The 23594-nt window shown below is 33.6% G+C and overlaps 2 protein-coding genes across 2 annotated transcripts; both read right to left on the minus strand.

Annotated features, from left to right (window-relative positions):
• Positions 1 to 18319: 18319 nt before the first annotated feature.
• On the minus strand, positions 18320 to 19164 carry LOC140874461 (secreted RxLR effector protein 161-like). Its single transcript, XM_073277752.1, has 3 exons — positions 18879 to 19164; positions 18623 to 18780; positions 18320 to 18367 (listed from the first exon to the last, which is right to left on the minus strand). Exons 1-3 carry the CDS (start codon positions 19162 to 19164, stop codon positions 18320 to 18322), a joined length of 492 nt encoding a protein of 163 aa, XP_073133853.1.
• Positions 19165 to 19186: 22 nt separating this feature from the next.
• LOC140874462 (uncharacterized) lies at positions 19187 to 21154 on the minus strand. Its single transcript, XM_073277754.1, has 4 exons — positions 20969 to 21154; positions 20906 to 20909; positions 19915 to 20460; positions 19187 to 19803 (listed from the first exon to the last, which is right to left on the minus strand). The coding sequence occupies exons 1-4, from the start codon at positions 21152 to 21154 to the stop codon at positions 19187 to 19189; spliced, it is 1353 nt and encodes a 450-aa protein (XP_073133855.1).
• Positions 21155 to 23594: the final 2440 nt, after the last annotated feature.

Here is a 23594-nt window from a genome sequence, read left to right on the forward strand (position 1 = left end):
GAAGAAATAAGCAATCTTGCCTATCGACTTATATTGTCTTTATTGCTTTCTGATATTCGTGATGTATTTTATGCTGCGAACGTATTAAAATGAGACTTCTTATGTGCTTCAGTCAGATGAGATTGAGTTTGATGAGACATTGATCTATGTCGAATAGATGATACGAATATCTGATGAGGAAGAAAAGCAACTCAGAATCGAATCAGTGAAGTCGTTGCAGAACTAAAGAAGTTATTTGAGAAGTTGAATCCATTATGAAACAGTGTATTCTGAGTTATTTCACTGAGGTGAATTCTTATTCAGTATTTCTCCTTTTCCTTATCTTATGTGCATACAGAGTGCAAGATATTTCGAGGACGAAATCCGATCTTAGAGGGGGAGAATTGTAACGCCCAGGATTAATTGAATTAATCGGAGATTTATTTAATTTTAATCCAAGTATATTTAATTTGAGAATTTTGGAGTTTGGAATTAAATTCTAATATTCTTAAATTATTTAGGACTGAAATTGAATTAAAAAGGTTTGCTGAGGATCGATTTGCAAATAGTGAAGATTTGAGGGGCCAAAGTGCAAAAAATGGAATTTGACTTGGACACTTGCCCTCTTTACAGTATTGAACGTGTATCATGTATGTTTTCAGCAGAATATCATCTTTCTTAGCCAAGAAATCGAGAGGCTTCACCTCTTCTTTAGAATTGATTTTCAAAGTGTGATAACTTTTGATCCGTTCATCCGAATTCAATTCCGAAAAGTGTTCCGGAATCCTTGTGAGAAGGGATATCAATTGATGTAAGTATTGATAAGCTTTATTATGATTTCGAAATTTTGATATGGGGCAGAAATCATATTGATCATGTGTTGATGTTCTAGAGCTTCTATGCATTGTGATATCGAAACCGGTTCGACGATTGAATGTCGTTTGGATTTGCCATGAAATTCCAGCTTATACTCGAGATTTGTATGCTTTTATTATGCTGGGTTATGATGGTTTTAATACTGATATTTGTTGGCTAAGAGAGGAAGATCGATATATATATGTTACGATATCGAAGTTGAACCGAAGAATAGTTGTTGTTTGCGATTGCTACAGATTTTCAGCAGCTTATTCGGAAGTTTTACCATCTGAATATGTTGGTATATGATATATTCTGCTGGTTTGAGTTCTATATGAAATTTATAGGATGGATAGAATAGATAGAAATGAGTTACGATTGCCGAATTTCTATCGTCATGCCGTCGAGTCAAGAATTGAGTTGATTTGTGATATCTTTGATTGAGCTGAACATGGTTTGAGTTCTTGCTAATGTTTTTGAATATATATGATGTATTTTCAGATTGAAAACAGGGGACATCGAGCTTGGAAAGTTCAGCGTCGAACCGAGAAAGAATTGATCAAAGTTTGTGCACTTTATGACTTGAAGAGTGATGGATGGTTGAACAGATTTTTACAAGGGACTTGTTGTATTGCTTCACTAGAGTTGAAGAGTTTGAAAACCAAGATTGAAAGGTATAAGACAACCTCTAAAGAAAGGGCTTGCACACTCAATATGAATTTATTGAGTATTCCTTTCTAAAACCACATACTTTGTGCTTCTATTATTAATAGATGCTTTTATGATTACTTACTTGATCTAGTTCGTATTGTTGGTCTTGAATTGATGCATTTGAGTTTGTTGCATTCATATTGGGCCAACTTTCTTTCGAGATTTGAGGGCTGAGTTGCCCAGATATAATGATAGGACGTTTGGACGTATATTGAGAAGTTTAGGTGATCGAGTTGTCCCTAACATTTGATGGCTAGGTGAGTGAGTTATCCCTTCCGTTTGACGCTCAATATAGTGGACCAAAGTCCGGGAATAAGCACTCAACATTACCTCGAAGGGAGAGTAGGTGGATGGGTTGATGTGTTTCTTTCCTAGGGATCCCAAAACAAGAACCGATACCGATATGATAACCGATTTTAAATCATGCATTGCTTTTGATTTTAATAGATGAGTTTCTATTATTTGTTTAAGTTGAAATATTGCATGATTGTTTGAAGAGTTGATAGCATGTCTTGCTTGAATACAAAGTTTGCAACTTGATTAATAGCATGTTGAATTACTATGCCTTAAGTTGCCTTGAGTCTTATTTGTTGAATGATTGGTATTATGCTTCAAGTTGAATTACTTGAGTTTATGCATGTATGTTGTTTTATACTGGGATTAAATTCTCACCGGAGTCTCTCCGGCTATTGTCTTGTTTGTATGTGTGCATGACAATAGGTGGGACTGGAATGAGTTCGGGAAGACCATGAAGAACTGAGATCGAGAGAGATTAGAGTGGTGATCCGGGTTTAGATAGGAGTTGCTGTCAATTTGTACCAATTGGATATGTAGTTGGGATTTGGCTTGTATGCTATGACCTTAGCTTGTGTTGTAATGAACTCTAGTTTATGAAATTCTAGTTGACATCTTCATGAGATATTATGTTAGTGATAAAGCTAGTTGTAACTTGTTGAGATGTTGTGAATTGAACTTAGCATGAGTATGTTAGATGAATATGAAATGGAGCATGTTGAAACTCATTTTGTGAATCTTAGTATTACTTTGATTCTTCTTAGACTTGAGCCTATCATGTTGATCTCAAGGCTTTGAGATGATCTATTTTTATCAACTTGTATCATGTTAGAATGCATGTTAGCTTATGTTTTTGGTATAGGCTATATATGAGTTGATGTTGGATGAAAAATGCATGAAAGAACTCGTTTTTGACAGCAAAAGTTCTTCTGTTCTTTTTCTGGAAAATGCTCTCGCTCGATCGGTGAATTATCACGGATCGAGCGAGGCCATTATTACAGGGACAGAAAACCTGAAGATTGTGGCTCGCTCGATCGGTGAATTGTTGCAGATCGAGCGAGGCCACCATTTTGTTGCACCCGAGAGTTGGGCCTTTGTGCTCGCTCGATCGGTAACTTTTTACCGATCGAGCGAGGTGCTCTGATTTTTAAAAATATTTTTTTTTAACTTTGTTGAGTCTTTGATTCCTTGACTATTAATTATGATGATTTGATTAAATGAGAAATTAGAACTCGGGTCGTCACAACAGGTGGTATCAGAGCGTAGGTTCTGGACTGATTTAGAATGAGCGGGGTAGATCGAGTCCGCTTGATTTCTTTATTCGCATGTGATTGAATGTTTTTTATGATTACCTGAAATACATGCGAATATTGTATTATAATTCGAGAACTATATGATTGCATGATTTTGTGATTTAAATTATCGAGCATGCTTTACTGTTTTTCAAATTATATGATGCTATAATTTTGTGTTCAAATGGTAAGAATAGCATGCAGTACCGATGCAGAAATTACATGCTTTCCTTATTATCTGAATTGATTGGAAGCGTGCATTATTCGAGAATGAATCAGAACTTGATTTTTTTGAGAATACACAACAGTGTTGATCAGAGGAGGTCTGAGACAGAATTGTTATACATGAGATTATATTTTATACTAATCTGTTTGAATTAGAATATATGCCTCCTCGTCGAATGATGAATAGACAGACAGAGACAGTTCCTCAGCCAGAATAGGTGAATGTAGCCCCGACAGTGCCACAAACACCTGAAGCTCTGAGAATAGAGCAAAGTAGTACATTGAGAGATATGAGTGATGTCACAGCATCACCAATGGAGATACTTCTGAAAAGATTTCAATCTTTCAAGCCGCCTACTTTGAAAGGAACTGAGACTTCAGTTGAGTGTGAAGGTTGGTTAGAGGATATTGAGATGATGTTTGATTCCCTTGATTATGCAGATGATAGAAGAATTAGACTGATTGGGTATCAATTTCAAGATGTTGCAAAGAGCTGGTGGATTACAACCAAGAAGGCTCTTGAGAATCGAGGTACGATGATTAATTGGAAAGTGTTTAAAACTGAATTTTATCAACGATTCTTTCCAGTGTCGTACAGAAAAGATAAGAATGTAGAGTTTGCCAATCTGAAACAAGGCAATCTGACTATTGCGGAATATGTTGCTAAGTTCTCTACTTTGCTGAAATTCGCTCCACATATAGCTGAGAATGAAGAGGCTAAAGCTGATCAGTTTATTAATGGACTGAATCCAGATGTATTTACATTGGTGAATGTTGGTAGACCAAACACCTTTGCGGATGCACTTGATAAAGCAAAGGGAGCAGAGACTGGTCTGATGAAACAACGAGAAGCATTGTTTGTGTCACAGTCTCAACGAGAGCCATTGACTCAGTTTCAGCAACCATTTCCCAGATTTGAGGAAGGTGGTAGCAGTTGTGGAAAGAAAGATTCTTTGGAAGCAAGAGAAAAGCAGTTTAAGAAATCAGGAGATAGTTCATCTAGCTTTAGTGGACAGAGGCACATTAGTTCTGAGTATACAGGTTTGTATTGCAACAAATGTGGTGGAGGAGATCCTAATGATCAGTGCAGAGGTGTACTTGGGAGTTGTCATATATGCTATCAAGCGGGACATTTTGCCAGAGTATGTCCGCAACGTGGTTTGAAAGATCACATAGTACAAGGTCATCGAGAGAAGTGACTCAGCCGGAAAAGCAAGCATCAGATGATGTTTAGCAGGTAATTGTTCTTTGCATGGTTATTTTGCTTATGTGCTTGAAGATATTGGAGCATCCCTTATGTTATCTCTGAACGACATTTCTAGATTATGTGCATTACCTGTTGCTGTATTCTCTACTGTGGTATTTATTCTTGAGTTTGAAGGAAGTGATATCTGTCCGAAAATTTTTATACTACAGTTTGAAGGTAATGTGAGAGAGATAGATTGTATTGTGCTTGGTTTGTTAGATTTTGACTGAATTATCGGTTTTAATATGGTAACCAAGTACAGGGATGTCGTAGATTGATTCAGAAAATTAGGAGATTCAGAATTGAATCAATAAAAGAATGGGAATTCTACGGTAAGAGTTTGATATTTCGAATTCCTTCGATATCTATTCTATCTATGTTTTGATTATTGCCGAAAAGAGCAGAGAAAATTCCTTATTATGCAATCGATGTATTGGAAGCTAGCTCAGCATTGGTTGATTTGCCAATTATTATCGAATTGCTGATATTTTCCAGATAAAATTATGAGATTATTTCTAGTCTGTGCGATGGACTTCGATATGTAATTGATGCCAGATATCTTATTGACTTTGAAAGTACCTTATAAAATGACACCAACAAAACTGCAAGAAGTGAAAGAAATACAGATCAGTGAGATTTTGGACTAATTATCAAAAATTGAATAAGGCTATGAAGATGAATTGTTATCTTTTTGCCTTGACTAGATGATTACTTTGAGTAATTACAGAATTTATCGATAGAATTATTGGTTCTAAAGCCTAGACTGTCAATGAATTAAACTGAGCGAGATCAATTGAATGCTTTATGAACAGATTAGTGGTTCAGAATCGAAAGAAGATCAAATGCCGTTGAATTGTATTCTGAAACTATCTATATCGATATGAGATTGCGATATAATATTTGATAGTTCTTACAGATGGCATGATATGTTGTATTTGAAGCTATACAATTTGATGAAATAGCTAGGAGCTATACAAGAAATGTTATTCCTTGCTATAAAAGATCGCCAAAAGAATTTGATTCTGGAATGGATGTGACTCGATGATATTGCAGAAATGTTGAAATCTAGTGTGTCAGAATATTATTTTGAGTTGTATAGTACTGTTGCGCTATTGGTTGTTTAGAGTTTGTGATTGCTTGAAGTAGATTTCAACAAATGCAAGAATATGTTGTCTTGGATATGCTACAGATATGAGAAGATAGCTGTAAAAGAATTTAATGACATGATGCGATGACAGGAATTATTCAAATCTATTGTCGAGTTGGAAACTTTAGATTTATTTGATTGATTGTGGCATCGATTGTCAAATAGTTCGAGTATTTGGTTATATGAGATAACATATGACCATCCTCTTATCGATGGATTGTCTGAGTTGACTATCCAAACTTCGAGGAGATGCTCAGAATTCTAATACCTGATTCGGTATTAGCTGACTAATATTGCCATTTGGAAATTGTAATTCCTGTAACAGCTTTCTAATAGATGTAGCGATACTGTTCTGAATTGTGAAATGACAAGAAAATCAGAAATTCTCTGAATTGAAATAGTATTTCAGAACTATCAGTTATCGGATCAGATATGATTTAAGAAACTTATTCAGAAGAGAATGAAGATAGTCGATGAACGAGAAGCAAAACATACGAATATCAGACACTGATCTTTGTGTTTTGAACAGGGAGACCGAGTATGTTTGCCGATTTCTATTGTTAGAAGCATGGTCTGATTTGACAAGAGACGAATATTATCTCCGAGAATTGTTGAATCTTATTACACTATTGAAGAAATAAGCAATCTTGCCTATCGACTTATATTGTCTTTATTGCTTTCTGATATTCGTGATGTATTTTATGCCGCGAACGTATTAAAATGAGACTTCTTATGTGCTTCAGTCAGATGAGATTGAGTTTGATGAGACATTGATCTATGTCGAATAGATGATACGAATATCTGATGAGGAATAAAAGCAACTCAGAATCGAATCAGTGAAGTCGTTGCAGAACTAAAGAAGTTATTTGAGAAGTTGAATCCATTATGAAACAGTGTATTCTGAGTTATTTCACTGAGGTGAATTCTTATTCAGTGTTTCTCCTTTTCCTTATCTTATGTGCATACAGAGTGCAAGATATTTCGAGGACGAAATCCGATCTTAGAGGGGGAGAATTGTAACGCCCAGGATTAATTGAATTAATCGGAGATTTATTTAATTTTAATCCAAGTATATTTAATTTGAGAATTTTGGAGTTTGGAATTAAATTCTAATATTCTTAAATTATTTAGGATTGAAATTGAATTAAAAAGGTTTGCTGAGGATCGATTTGCAAATAGTGAAGATTTGAGGGGCCAAAGTGCAAAAAATGGAATTTGACTTGGACACTTGCCCTCTTTACAGTATTGAACGTGTATCATGTATGTTTTCAGCAGAATATCATCTTTCTTAGCCAAGAAATCGAGAGGCTTCATCCTCTTCTTTAGAATTGATTTTCAAAGTGTGAAAACTTTTGATCCGTTCATCCGAATTCAATTCCGAAAAGTGTTCCGGAATCCTTGTGAGAAGGGCTATCAATTGATGTAAGTATTGATAAGCTTTATTATGATTTCGAAATTTTTATATGGGGAAGAAATCATATTGATCATGTGTTGATGTTCTAGAGCTTCTATGCATTGTGATATCGAAACCGGTTCGACGATTGAATGTCGTTTGGATTTGCCATGAATTTCCAGCTTATACTCGAGATTTGTATGCTTTTATTATGCTGGGTTATGATGGTTTTAATACTGATATTTGTTGGCTAAGAGAGGAAGATCGATATATATATGTTACGATATCGAAGTTGAACCGAAGAATAGTAGTTGTTTGCGATTGCTACAGATTTTCAGCAGCTTATTCGGAAGTTTTACCATCTGAATATGTTGGTATATGATATATTATGCTGGTTTGAGTTCTATATGAAATTTATAGGATGGATAGAATAGATAGAAATGAGTTACGATTGCCGAATTTCTATCATCATGCCGTCGAGTCAAGAATTGAGTTGATTTGTGATATCTTTGATTGAGCTGAACATGGTTTGAGTTCTTGCTGATGTTCTTGAATATATATGATGTATTTTCAGATTGAAAACAGGGTACATCGAGCTTGGAAAGTTCAGCGTCGAACCGAGAAAGAATTGATCAAAGTTTGTGCACTTTATGACTTGAAGAGTGATGGATGGCTGAGCAGATTTTTACAAGGGACTTGTTGTATTGCTTCACTAGAGTTGAAGAGTTTGAAAACCAAGATTGAAAGGTATAAGACAACCTCTAAAGAAAAGGCTTGCACACTCAATATGAATTTATTGATTATTCCTTTCTAAAACCACATACTTTGTGCTTCTATTGTTAATAGATGCTTTTATGATTACTTACTTGATCTAGTTCGTATTGTTGGTCTTGAATTGATGCATTTGAGTTTATTGCATTCATATTGGGCCAACTTTCTTTCGAGATTTGAGGGCTGAGTTGCCCAGATATAATGATAGGACGTTTGGACGTATATTGAGAAGTTTAGGTGATCGATTTGTCCCTAACGTTGGACGGCTAGGTGAGTGAGTTATCCCTTCCGTTTGACGCTCAATATAGTGGACCAAAGTCCGGGAATAAGCACTCAACATCACCTCGAAGGGAGAGTAGGTGGATGGGTTGATGTGTTTCTTTCCTAGGGATCCCAAAACGAGAACCGATACCGATATGATAACCGATTTTAAATCATGCATTGCTTTTGATTTTAATAGATGAGTTTCTATTATTTGTTTAAGTTGAAGTATTGCATGATTGTTTGAAGAGTTGATAGCATGTCTTGCTTGAATACAACGTTTGCAACTTGATTAATAGCATGTTGAATTACTATGCCTTAAGTTGCCTTGAGTTTTATTTGTTGAATGATTGGTATTATGCTTCAAGTTGAATTGCTTGAGTTTATGCATGTATGTTGTTTTATACTGGGATTAAATTCTCACCGGAGTCTCTCCGGCTATTGTCTTGTTTGTATGTGTGCATGACAATAGGTGAGACTGGAATGAGTCCGGGAAGACCATGAAGAACTGAGATCGAGAGAGATTAGAGTGGTGATCCGGGTTTAGATAAGAGTTGCTGTCAATTTGTACCAATTGGATATGTAGTTGGGATTTGGCTTGTATGCTATGACCTTAGCTTGTGTTGTAATGAACTCTAGTTTATGAAATTCTAGTTGACATCTTCATGAGATATTATGTTAGTGATAAAGCTAGTTGTAACTTGTTGAGATGTTGTGAATTGAACTTAGCATGAGTATGTTAGATGAATATGAAATGGAGCATGTTGAAACTCATTTTGTGAATCTTAGTATTACTTTGATTCTTCTTAGACTTGAGCCTATCATGTTGATCTCAAGGCTTTGAGATGATCTATTTTTATCAACTTGTATCATGTTAGAATGCATGTTAGCTTATGTTTTTGGTATAGGCTATATATGAGTTGATGTTGGATGAAAAATGCATGAAAGAACTTGTTTTTGACAGCAAAAGTTCTTCTGTTCTTTTTCTGGAAAATGCTCTCGCTCGATCGGTGAATTATCACGGATCGAGCGAGGCCATTATTGCAGGGACAGAAAACCTGAAGATTGTGGCTCGCTCGATCGGTGAATTGTTGCAGATCGAGCGAGGCCACCATTTTGTTGCACCCGAGAGTTGGGCCTTTGTGCTCGCTCGATCGGTAACTTTTTACCGATCGAGCGAGGTGCTCTGATTTTTAAAAATATTTTTTTTTAACTTTGTTGAGTCTTTGATTCCTTGACTATTAATTATGATGATTTGATTAAATGAGAGATTAGAACTCGGGTCGTCACACATAGTTTCCTAGGATATTATTGCATCCATTATATTGTCGGGAATCTAATACAGGAGATTATTCTAATTTCTACCAGGCTATCTCTTTCCGATGATTTTAAACAATGTTGAAAATAAACGAACTATTTTTAGATTTTTAAAGAATTGAACTAATTATTGTTTGGATAATAACATTGTGTTATTCGACTGTTTATATATCAATATTTCTCTAATTGGGATGATATTAATGTATGTGTAGTTTTGAAAATGGCCGTGAAAATGTGTATATCATGTAACATTGTATTATTTAATTTTTTGATATTTTTCATGTGTATAATAGTAATAATTTTCATAGTATGATGATAATACTAATATTTCGAAAGAATATAAAACCTGGGTAACTAAAAATTACTATAATAATTTTAATAGTTCATTTTACGGATAAATTCTCTATCTCTGGCCTTTTGTATTTTGTATTTTTATCTTTTCCGATTGTCCACAGACTAAATAGATGTATAGTTTCCAATGAGCTATTTGAATACTATATATCATAGTTTTTTTTTTTTTTTTTATGGTTTGTGATTTCCGATTTCTTATATATATAAATAATTACTATATAATCAACCGAAAAGACAATATATAGATAGATATATTTCAGTTATAATAAAATAATATATATGTATTATTTAATTAGAATATGTATATTCGTTTGTATCCGCAAATGGAAAATGTCGATGCCACATTGAGGGTAGTGGTGTGTCAGTTTGTGATTATTTACTCATGTGGGTCCCACATATGGAACCCACAAATTTAGCCAATCACAAACTGACAAGCCACCTTGAGGGTACTACCCTCAAGGTGGCATCGACTTTTCCCCGGAAATGATTAAATTCTAATATCATTTTAGTACCCTCAAGGTGACATCGACTTTTTCCTGAAAATGATTAAATTTTAATATCATTTTATTCAATATTTTAATAAGACATTATATAACTCGCCATGTGTGTGTGTTTATTTATTGAATTTAATCATAATTTCAAATATAAAAAATTAAAAATAATTATTTAATATCATAATTAGAAGATGTGAACTGAAAAAAAGAAAGGGTCTAAAGAGGATGCAGTTGTGTGATTCGTATCTGTATGTATCCAAGTTGAAGAGTTCTTTACTTGGCTTAATACACAAATATTCAAAACGAGTCAGATAGCGTAACTCGATTGAATTTAGTCTAGCATAGAATTGGTTGTTTGCCTGGAAACGGGTCATTCTTGTTGAGTGCTGTGACCGTAAGTATAGGAAGATTTCAAAGAAGAATTCGTGAAAATTAGATTATTGTTGTAGACTGAAACATATGTAGTAAATGAGCATATTCTTGAAGAAAATTTGGAACTGATTTAATATCCAAAACATTCTTTGAACTGATTAAGCAAGAATAGTAGGTAAATGAAAGAACGAACATTTTATAACGATTTGTACATAGTACATTGTCCAACATCAAGTCAATTAGAAGTGTGGGAAACTACGATCTTCACATAATAAATTACAGGGAAAATTGCATATATCACCCCTGTGAAATCGTGTGTTTGCTGATAACCCTCTATGAAATTTTTTTGAGTTAGAAGCCCCCTATAATTCTAAATTTGTAGCATACACCCCCTTTTGGCTAAAAAATGACTAAAATGCCCTTAATGTTATAATACAATTTAATATTAAAATATATTTCGTGTATGACAAATATTATGATAAAATAATTATATATAATTTTCATAGTTATTTAAATAAAATTTGATTATTTTACTCAATTAAATATGGAATTATAAAATAAAATTAATTTAATTATTTATTTAAGTAAGGATATTTTTGTTAATTTTTAATTGAAAATGGTGTGTATGCTACAAATTTTGAATCACAAGGGGTTATTAGCTTAAAAATTTTTTATAGGAAGTTATTAGCAAACTCGGGATTTCACAGGGGTGATATATGCAATTTCCCCTAAATTACAATGCAGAAGAGTTAAAACCAACAAGAAATTGTTAAAAATGGGTTTACCCGTTCTAGAGGTGAGAGGGGAAGCTTTATCGGGCTAAGCAGGTCATCTTCGTTAATTTTAACACTTGACTGGACGGAAGGATCAATTACGGAATTATGGTGAAAAATGAAGGATCAAATTGGGTCGATGTAAAAACGGAGGACCAAATCTGGGAACTAAAATGAGGGATCAAATTGAGAATTTTTCCCATTAAAGGCAAGTTATTAACATAAACATATAAATGATTTTAACAAAAAGTTACCATAATTTATTCGATTTTTATAAATAAAATTAAATAAATATAATTCACGAAATTTATTTCTATATTCATATAACAAATAAGACAAAAATAAATAAAAATATCAAACAGAGAATTCAATAATTATCAACACAATCGCATTAAATTAAAATAAAAAACAACTTGATATTGATAAAAAAAACCATATAAATCAAAATAAAATAAATAAATTACAAATGTCACATTTTCAATATTTCATAATCTTAAAATTCTTTATTATTTTACCGTCAAAAAATTCTTTTTTAATTTTTTTACAGTGAACTTATTATTTTATTATTAATTGAATTTTTTTTGAAAGATTATTTGAAATTGAAAATTAAAAGTCTTACCAACAAATATGAAATTTCACCGCAATCAAATATATATATATATATATATATATATATATATATATATATATAATTAATGTAAGTAAAAATATTAATTAAAATTGAGAAACAGTGTATTAAAAAAAATTATATAAATATTTACATTACATTAAATGTCTAACTTATAAAATATTGAGACATATACATGAAAACATACGAAGGCACACATGTATCTATTAATGGAGAAAACAAAAAAAAAATTAACTAAACTAAATCTGACAGCATAATCATCATTCAACACCAAAGATCGAAAATTCAATTTAAAAACAATGAACTTTTAAATCTTATCTTATAAAAAAATGTATAAAAACGATACAAATTCCAATAAAGAAAAATATGAAAAGACTAATCAGAATTCGCTTACATAACATTAATTCATATTTCTTCTCCAAAGACAAAGTAAATAAAAGGAAAAATTGCATATATCACCCTTGTGATATCCAAAATTTGATAATAACTTCCTATGAATTTTTTTTAAGCTAATAACCTTCTGTGATTCAAAATTTGTATCATACACACCTTTTTCAGTTAAAAATTGACAAAAATACCCTTACTTAAATAAATAATTATATTAATTTTTTTTATAATTCTATATTTAATTGAGTAAAATAATCAAATTTTATTTAAATAACTATGAAAATTATATATAATTATTTTATCATAATATTTGTCATACACGAAATATATTATAATATTAAATTGTATTATAACATTAATGGCATTTTAGTCATTTTTTTAGCCAGAAAGATGTGTATGCTACAGATTTAGAATCATAAGGGGCTTTTAGTTCAAAAACTTTTCATAGGGGGTTATCAGCAAACACGCGATTTCACAGGGGTGATATATGCAATTTTCCTAAATAAAACGACAAACGTATACTTTCACCAAGTAAATAAATTATATTGAATAATAATTAATTACATAATGAAACAATAATTTCAAAATATTAGCCAAATTGATAATGCATTTTCAAACGATTCATTAAATTTGAAAAAAAAATATATAAATGTGATTGTATAAAACACAGGAAAAAAATACCAAACGAGACATACGAGGCATGCAACAAATATCTGAGAGGAATAATCAAAACAACTGGAGTACGTACCAATCGAATTAAGAATTCGTCTAGGCAATAAATAATTAAATTCATTATATTAAATTTAAAATATTTAATTTATATTTTGATTCAACATACTTCAATTAAAAAATAATAGTCAAAATAATTGTAATTTAATTACAAACATCGATTCAAAATGACTACATGAAAAGAATTGAAGAAGATCACAAGCAGAGAATTATAAATTTGTATTTAGATTAACAAAACAAGGTGAAGATCGATCAAAAAGATGGTCAGTCAATCATAATACATACATTAAAGAAAAGTATCATAGAAGAAGTAAATATGTCAAAAGAATTGAAGAACAACATCGTCACATAAATTTCCAAAAGAAAAAGAAACAAGTATCCAAAAATAGCAAAAGCTCAAACAACAACAAAAAAAGAAAAAAACAGATCAAAAGATGGAATTAATTGACATATCAGATGATGCAAGGTTATCAACATTCAAAATGAAAGGAATCAAAAGAAAACTAAAAGATCAAGCTCACTATAAGAAATTTGGTAATAGACTACACTAGAAAGACTACGCTTTTTAATAAAATCGTAGTATTTTTACATTTAACTACGGTTTTTACAGAAATCGTAGTTAATGGGCGTTTTTTTAAAATATATCTCTACAGTTTTGTAAAAACCGTTGTTGTTTGTGTTCTACAACATTGGTTTTTAAAAACCGTAGTCTATGAGCGTGTTTTTTTATAAATAGACTATGGTTATTTTGAATCGTAGTTTATGAGCGTGTTTTTTTATAAATAGACTACGGTTTAGGAATTTAGGACCATATTTTACTTTATTTTTTAGTGTGTATGAAACTAGGATTCAAATTTTCAATTTTGAGTAATTTACAATATTGAAAAATTGCATATTAAACTTTATTTTCAAATTTCAAATTCTAAGGAATTTATAATACAGAAAATTGTATTTTTTTTTTATTTATACATAAAAAAGACAAAGGTGAAAAACCGTTGTTAAAGGGGTCTTTAAAACCGTTGTTAAAGGCTTAACTACGGTTTTAAACTCCCAATTAACTACGTTTTTCCACCGTAGTCTTTCATCATTTTTGTTGTAGTGAAGTCAAAAGCAAGTGCACAATCAAAATTAAACAAGAAAAAACTTAAATACAAAAATAGAAAATCTACGATAAAATTAATTAAAGTTTAATTTTGTATTTATTTATGGTAGAAACAAAATATTATAATTTTAATATAAAAATCATATTTATTTCCTTACTAGTATATTGAAAAGCCCAAAACAAAAGCCCTGGCCCCTGATCGGAAAGAATCGATTCTCCTTGCTTTGAAGCTGTCCCCCACCGTCCAAGAGTCTGCACACTCATTCATTTTATCCGCCACCTCAATTCAGCAATGCACCTCGGCACGCTCAAGGCCGTAACTATGAAACTTGCTTCGCTACTCGTTCCGGTACACAAATATATATTTATCTATTCTATAATAATATGCCACGAAAATATTGACAAAGACAGGATCTCAATAATCTATAATAATATGCCACGAAAATATTGACAAAGACAGGGTCTCAATAAACTAGGAATATAATGTCATCACCCAATACAAAGAAGGTGAAAACAGAAGAAGTGAACTTTGCTGGAATTCATGTTTGCATAACTGAATAAAATAATATTGATGAAAATGAAAAGAGTTTGTCTTGGTGGTGTCGGTTCATGTGTCCCCAAGAGCTTGAGATTTGCAAAACTTAAAGGAACAAAACCTGTTGATTTCATGTTGGAATCAAAATGATGAAAATGGTTGATGCGTGCAGAGTGGGTGGAGGAAGATTGCTGAATCCAGACTCAGACGGTGCGTATTGGATCTCGGATCTCTATCGTGCCCAAAACGCAGCGGTAGTTTAAATTTAATTTTGACGTTCAAAATTTTCTTGGACACTCGTATGGTTTAAATAAATATGCGTAGGGTGTTAAAAGATTTATACCTATCAATCTTAAAAGATTGACGATGGCTCCAACTATTTCGAAAAAAATTCGAAAATAACTCTTGTTGTAAATCCCTACGAACAATCAACTGAATTTTTCCTCCTTTCTTCAAATCAGGTCCACGACCGGATTTCCTGTCCCTCTTCTAAATTGCACTTAAAAGAAGAAAAAAAATTTCGTTGAAAAATGAAGAAGACTAGAAGGAAGAGAGCTTCGAGCAGCGGAGAAAAGAAACAATTTCTTCCGTTGACTGAAGAACCAGAAGAGCGAGGAGAGAATTAAGCAATTCACAATTGCTTCTATTCCTCTCTGCCCCTCCTCTTTTAGTCGTTCACCCCAATCAATCTGAAATATTGACTGGGGTTGAGTAAATGAGTTGTCGGGGAGACAACTCATTTACTTATTTTTTTTAAATATAATATATATATATATATATATATATATATATATATATATATATCTATATATATATGTGTATATATATATATATTATTATAAACATAAGGTCCCACGTCCATAAATATATATTTATATATATATCTATATATATGCATTTATATATATATTGAGTGAGTCCTTAAATCCAAGTCCAACTCGAAAAAATTAATTAAACCCTTTTAATTAATTTTGCTCTCAAAATTTCTATAAGCCTTTATAAATCATTTATAAAGTTTATCTATCGATCCAGTCCAATTTGTTTAACATAAATTCAACTCTTTGAATTTATTATCTCAACGGGAACAGGAAAACCAGTTCTTGTGTAACCCTCAATGGTTCAGGGATACAGCTAGCTGTGGGTCCAGGCTTACCCTTATTAGCCTCATTCTATGCATCAACTCCTTGATCATAAAATGTCAGAACTCATTTCTGATTTAACCCATCGAATCATGGTAAGAGCGTTAAGTAGCACCGCCCCATGATTCCCTAGGTATCATTGATAGTGCCTGCAAGAACCAATAGATTATGGTTAACGTACAGTACAGTCCCTTCAACTCATATATCCCGATCGAAACTGCAACCATTGGTTCATCGAGTGTTGCATATGAATTTTGATAACGATGTGATGTCTTTTAGAATAAATAGTGGCATCGCATGTGTAACTTGATAAACATTTTACTCTACTACACATCTTACACTCTGGCCAGAGATTACATGCACTATTATCTCACTTGATCACATAGGATATCCACACCCGTAGGTGAGCGGTAAATCCCCGACTACAATGCACTGGCTCCTACATGTGTCGTAACTGTACCCAACCTCGCCACCTGATGACCCTCATGGAGTCGGTAAACGAGTCAAAGTAAAGTCCTAGCATGTAGAGCCTCAGTGTTGTTCCGGGTCGTAAGGACTAATGGTGTACAATCATAACCACGAACTTATCCACTCGATGAATGATAACCACTTGGGAAGTTCGAGGGAGGGTAGTTCAGTGAACTCATCGTATGAGCACCAATCTGTATGATTGAACATCTCTATGTCCATACCAATGAAACGTGGTACACATCATCACAGATTCTAATCTCGAGCTCGAGCGATCCTTATCCTTATTTTGGACGGCCCAATCGACTAGGAACTTGATTTAGAATATACAGTAATTAATAATATGTGTTTCATGATTGTCATCATATGTACAACCTCATATCTTACTATAGTATAATTAAGGTCTTTATCTATGCAACTTGCATGAGTATACAGATAAAAAAAATGCCAGATAAAAGATTAATTATATTAAAATAAAGATTGTTATTATACTTGAGTCAATAAAATCCCTGACCAACATTTGGCTTGCAGGGCATCTATTCTAACAGTGCGGGCTCCTGCCAAGAGAGGAGAATAGATTCTCTTCGATAAGGACAGTTTTCGTTTCAATCTTTTCCATAGATTGATACATCAATGTGCAATGTGCATGTGTTTGGTTAATTTAAACACTCAAATTGACGGAAGTACCAAATGAGTAAAAAATTGAGAATATTTCGGGTCACAAACAAAATCTAGGACCAAACCGAGAATTTTTCCGTTTTGTTCCACAAAATATACCTACGGTTAATTCCTCCGCGAATATCAAACAAAATTTACACGTGTTATGCATGTGAGTGTGAAAATGCTTAAATTATATCCTATTCTTGAAATAATAAATTATTATGTCCTTATAGTTTATCATTTTTTCCAATTATGTCTCAAATATTTGTGTTCCCATTTATATCCCTCATCCGTTAGTTTGGTTCCAAAAAATGTTCATGCTGTTAAGGAATTAATTATCTAAGTTTTGGTATTTAACAAAACAACTGTGTAAATCAACAACAGTAGCAGAAACCGCGAAGCAGAAGAGCTTAAACATCAAAAGGCAGAAGCATAAAAACTCAAATAGCAGACAGTAGAAGAAGATCAGATCAGAACGTCCTATTAACCAGTTCAAGCTATTATCCAAATGTCTCTAGTACACAGACTCTGAATAATGCAGCCACAATGTACCTTTCTACAGTGAAATAAAAAAACAAGAAAACGACTATTTCTTGTACATATTGTTGAATATCAAAGCACGAGATATATCCAATATATATATCACACGCTTCACTGATGAACAAGCAACGAGCTTAATTATGAGAACAAAAACAGGAACAATAAGAAGAACACAAGAAATACTTGGTTCAGATTGAGATCAATCCTACATCCAAGGTTCTGGGTTTTCACCCAAATGAATTCACTAATAATCAATCAAAAGATCTCGTCCTATACAACCCCAAAGATCGTATATCATGAGCTATAACAGAGGCTCATATCAATACACTCAAGAACAAAGAAAATAGGGACAATCGATATTCCAGATCCTCTAGGATGCACTTCGACTCTCAATCTCCAGATGACAAAAGATTTCCCTTGCTCTTCTTTGACCGAGTAATACAGATGAAGTTGTAAACCAACATGGATAGCTCTCCCTCTCTCTTATTTGATCCTCCTTAGATGTAGTTAGTTGCCCTTAATTTTGTTAGAAGCTAACTTAACCGCAAAAAACTAACTGAGAGCTAATCCTAGCCATTGGATCAAGATTTAATCCCAAGACTCATCTTGACCATTCATTTACAACTAATTGCATAGTCAACATAAAGTCTTCACAAAACTCCACCTTTGACTGAATTTGTTGAAACAAGTGAATCCATCTGAGTTCCCATTAAAATACATTTAGACTAGCACAACAGCTTGAGCATACCCAATGCTTGATTAAGTTTGCTCAATGGTATTACTTTTGTTAGCATATATGCGGGATTGATCATTGTATCAATCTTCTGGATATTTACCAAGCCTCTACCTATAATATCCCTCACAAAATGCAATCGAACATTTATGTGTTTTGTCCTTTCATGAAAAAGAGAATTTTTGGACAAATGTATTGCACTTTGTGAGTCACAAAATACTGTGACAATCTTATGCTCAAATCCCAGTTCAGAAACAAATCCAGTAATCCAAAGCCCTTCCTTAACCGCTTCTGTCAAGCTTATGTACTCAGCTTCAGTTGTAGATAAGGCAACAACACTTTGCAAGTTTGATTTCCAACTCACCACATTGCCACCAACTGTGAATACATATCCTAAAATTGACCTTCACTTGTCAAGATCCGCTGCATAATCAGAGTCACAATAAACAGTAACTTCACATGTATTTGCAGTAGACTTTGAATATTGTAACTCAGCTTTGTAGTTCCCTTCAAATATCTCAACAGCCACTGAACTGCTTGCCAATGCTCTCGACTTGGTTTACTCATAAACCTACTTACAAGACCTAAAGCATATGTAATATCAGGTCTTGTTGAGACCATCATATACATAATAATTCCTACTGCATTCGAGTAAGGAATATTTTTCATATGTACTGCCTCAAGCACCTTTTTATCTTGCTTTTTTGCCATCAACTTGAAGTGTGCACCAATAGGAATATTTACTGCCTTTGCATCAGTCATGTTAAAAAGATTTAAAACCTTATTAATGTATCTTTTCTTGTGTTAAGGACAAGGTTTTCTGATGTCTATCTCTCAAGATCTCAACTCCCAAGATTTGTTTAGCAGCACCAAGATCCTTCATTTCAAACTCATTATTGAGTTGGAGTTTTAACTTTCGTATTTTCTTAGGATCTTTGCATGCTATGAGCATGTCATCAACATAGATCAATAAATAAATATATGACTGATTTTGAAGTCTCCTGAAGTACACACAACTGTCATACTTAGATCTAACATAGCCTTGCTGTAACATAAAGTCATCAAATCGCTTGTACCACTGTCTAGGTGACTGCTTTAGACCATAAAGAGACCTTTGTAGTAAGCATACTTTTCCAGAATGAGGCCCAACTTCAAATCCTTTTGGTTGTGTCATCAGAATCCTTTCTTCAAAATTTCCATGTAAAAATGCTGTTTTAACATCTAACTGCTCTAGCTCCAGGTCTTGCATAACAGTGATAACAAGTAAAATTCTTATAGAAGAGTGATTAACCACAGGGGAGAACACTTCATGGTAATCGATCCCTTCCACCTGTGAGAACCCCTTTGCAAATAATCTTGCCTTGAAACTTGGCCCCTCAAACTCCTGGAATTGTTGGTTTCCTTTTAAAAATCCATTTACATCCAATCAACCTTTTATCCTTTGGTTTATCAAAAAATATCCAGGTGTTGTTCTTGATCAAGGATTTGAACTCATCTTGCATAGCCTTTAGCCATAGAACTTTATCTCTATCATTGCTTCTTCATAGGTAGTTGGTTCTTCTAAGTCCATCAATTCATCAACATTAAGAGCAAATGCTGTAAAATCAAAAGATGCAAATCTTGATGGCAACTTAATTTCTCTCCCGACCATGTCTCTTGCAAGCATATAATCATTCAAATGCTGGTCCTGTCTTAGATCATCACTATACTCTTCTATGTTAGTATCCAATGTCTCAGTAACTTGATCTGAAATCTGATTCTCAGCATGACTAAAATCATAGAAATCTTCAGATTCATTTAGATCAGCTCCACCTTCATTCTTAGCTGGGGTACTATCCAGTGTATGTGTTTGATCTGCAACCTGTGAATTTTTCTCAGCTTGATCGGAGCTGGCTGACTTTGCATCAAGATTGTTAGTTTTATAAAAAATAGTTTCATTAAAGATCACATCTCTACTGATAATGCACTTCATATCCTCTAAGAGCCAGATTCTATAACCTTTTGCCCCAGTAGGGTAACCTAAGAAAATTCCTTTCTTAGCTCTAGGAATTAGCTTACCTTGATTTGCATGAATGTACACAACACAACCAAAAGTTCTTATATGTTTATAATTTTGTTTTGAGCTAGACCATTTGAATTCTGGAACCAAAAACTCAATGGCAGAGGAAGGTGACAAGTTGATTAGATAACAGGTAGTTGAAGCTGCCTCTGCCCAGAATTTTGGTGGCAAACCACTCTCACTAAGCATACATCTCATTTTATTCATAATTGTTCTATTCATGCGCTCTACAACTCCGTTTTGTTGTGGTGTGTATGTACAAGTCCTATGTCTAGCAATACCATTTTTTGCACAGTATTCATCAAACATATGGTTGCAAAACTCCAAGCCATTATCAGTTCTTAAAAACTTAATTTTATTTCCAGATTGATTCTCAACTAAAGTTTTCCATTCTATAAACTTATTGAAAGCTTGATATTTAGTTTTAAGAAAGTAAATACAAACCTTCCTAGAGTAATCATCAATTTAGGAAATAAAATACTGACATTTTGAAAGGGATAAGGGTACCTGTGGAGAGCCCCAAAGATCAATATGTATGTAATCCAGAGAAGATTTAGTATTGTGAGTGGCAGTGTTGAATCTCAACCTATGAGTTTTACCAAGGACACAACTCTCATAGAATTCCAGATTGGTGGTCTGATTTTGGTCCAGGAAACCTTGTTTGCTGAGCTCTTGAAGGCCCTTTAGACCCATATGCCCGAGTCTTTGATGCCACATCAGTGTATGATCCTTATCAGTTGTAGTCACATTGATTTAGGATGATAAAGATGTTCCTTGAAGTACATACAATCCTTGCCTTAGAACAACCTTCATTATAACCAATGAGCCCTTTATCACTTTAAGGGTACCATTTTGAGCTTTATAGCTTAGTCCCCTTTGATCTAAAGTGCCTAAAGAGATCAAATTTCTCTTCAAGTCAGGAATATATCTCATATCAGTTAGAATTTTAATAGATCCATCCCACATCCTCAGCTTGATTGAACCAATCCCTTGGATTTTACAGGATTGATTGTTTCCAAGAAGTACATAACCTGATTCTACTTCTTGAAAATCAGTGAACCAATCTCTCTAGGAGACATATGATAAGAACATCCAGAATCTAGAATCCATTCCTCCTTAGGATCTTCAGTAGAGATGGTCAACACTTCAGCCTCTTCATATCCTTCAAGAATATTTGCAGCATCAGTGACAGGAGGGTTTTCCTGTCCTTGGTTCATCTTCCTTAAAGGACAAAACCTTTTGATATGGCCTTCCTTCTTAGAAGACCACCAAGTTCTCTTTGGCCTTGACTTAGATCTTGACTCGGATCTCCATTTATTTGTCGAGCCTTTTCTTTCAAGGGATCAGCCTCTTATATTTAAACCTTCAACAGATGGCTTTTGAAGTTTCCCATTTGCCTTCAAATCCAACTCCTTGGAATATGCAACCCCTATGAGGCTGTGTGGGGACCTCGGATTGATAATCTCGATTCGTTCGGGGCAATTAATGAATAAACATCATTAACTAAACAAGTAAGGAAGAAGATCATTTTTTTTAAATAGGGTTGCGCTCGATCGGCACTATTCATCCGACCGAGCGCTCCCTCTAACCCAACCCTCGGGTTGGGATTTTTAGGCAGCACTCGGGCTGCAGTTTTCTGCAGCTCGGGCTCAATTTCTGGGCAGAAAATGCCCTGTTTTCAGCAACTTATGGTTTGATATTTCAACCTCTTCCAAACTTGCTCTCTTGGATCTAAAACCTGATAAAACAAATCCACAACATGCATTAAAATACACCACAAGTTTCCAAGCATCCTTAAAAGATTTAGATACATCAAACTAATAGATAGAATTCATCAAAACTAACTAGACATAAGTTTAACTTGTGTTCTTAAAAACCAACACAAGTAAAATGTCTTTTTAACACACTTAACAATGTCTATGTTACAAAACTCCTTCCAAAACCCAAGTCACCACTTGCTAAGACTCTCACTCGAGCTACCCTCATCGTCTCTGGCTAGCTCCTGCCCCATCTGTTGTCATGCACACATACAAAACAAGACAACAGCCGGATAACTCCGGTGAGAATATAATTCTTAGTATAATCGACATATACATGCGTTAAACATAGAAACTCAATTCAAGCTATAACATAAATAAAACGCATATCTATCGAAGGCAAATAGATCCACGTTCTCGAGATTTTGAATACGATCTCGGTCTCAAGATTCGTTCATTCATTTCCGATCTTGGAATTAAGATTCGTAAACGATCTTAATCTGGATATATCCGGACTTTAAGGATCATAATCGACTCAACATCAAAGGTAAATAACATAAATCAAAGATCCATTTACCTGAGATGGATTCACAATTCAAGTTCTATATCAAAACAACACATTTAAAAGCAAGTATGTGATTTTTAGCGGGATAACTCAAGAATCGTAGTTCCCGAGTTTCAAAGACCTTAACTCTCGATGTAATATTATACCTTTATTTTCTTGGAATTTTAGATGCTTCAAGTCCTGAAAATCTACAACAAAACTCATATCATCATTCATCTATTCAAACCCATAACTCAATCTTCAATATCAAAACAACTTCAAACTTTGCTCAAGTCTTAACCAATTCGAATATTATATTCACGAGATATCAGAAAAAGGACTCATATATACACAACTCAATCAACTAGATATCAAAACGGCTTCAAATCATAAACCGGCGGCGTAACGACTGAAAATCGATAACTGAAACGATATCAAACTCAAGATATCAATCTAATATACTTCAAAACCGACTTAGACCATCAAGATATCATCATAATCCAGAAAAATAAAACATGGTTAGGTTTGAACATGGCTGGACAATAATAAGAAATGCATACGACATCAACTCTTTGGTCCGGTTTCGATATCGTAATACATACAAACTCAAGAACAACAATATACAATAATATCTGATTTCTCCCAACTTCCAACCTTCAAAACATGCTGGAAAGGTAAGAAAACTTACACCAAATCGAAGCTTGTAGCAAGAGGATCGCATCGCTATGTTCGGAATTAAAATTGGATCACCGAATCTTGAGATATTAATTTTTGAAGATGAAGATTTCAAGTGAAGAAGAAGGAGTCTCGATCCTTAGCTGAAATGTTTATG

Source organism: Henckelia pumila, chromosome 1 (assembly GCF_033568475.1).
Source record: "Henckelia pumila isolate YLH828 chromosome 1, ASM3356847v2, whole genome shotgun sequence".
Taxonomy (NCBI): domain Eukaryota; kingdom Viridiplantae; phylum Streptophyta; class Magnoliopsida; order Lamiales; family Gesneriaceae; genus Henckelia; species Henckelia pumila.

Bases quoted from the DNA above. Each gene is read 5' to 3' on its own strand.
- LOC140874462 (XM_073277754.1), bottom strand. From the start codon at position 21,154: ATGGGTCTAAAGGGCCTTCAAGAGCTCAGCAAACAAGGTTTCCTGGAC. The intron at 19,804-19,914 runs GCTAAAGGCTAT...GATTTTTAAAAG, and splicing joins GATAGAGATAAAGTTCTATG to GAAACCAACAATTCCAGGAG.
- LOC140874461 (XM_073277752.1), bottom strand. From the start codon at position 19,164: ATGACTGATGCAAAGGCAGTAAATATTCCTATTGGTGCACACTTCAAG. The intron at 18,781-18,878 runs GTCTACTGCAAA...ATGTATTCACAG, and splicing joins GCTGAGTTACAATATTCAAA to TTGGTGGCAATGTGGTGAGT. The intron at 18,368-18,622 runs GTATTTTGTGAC...ATGGGAACTCAG, and splicing joins TTGAGCATAAGATTGTCACA to ATGGATTCACTTGTTTCAAC.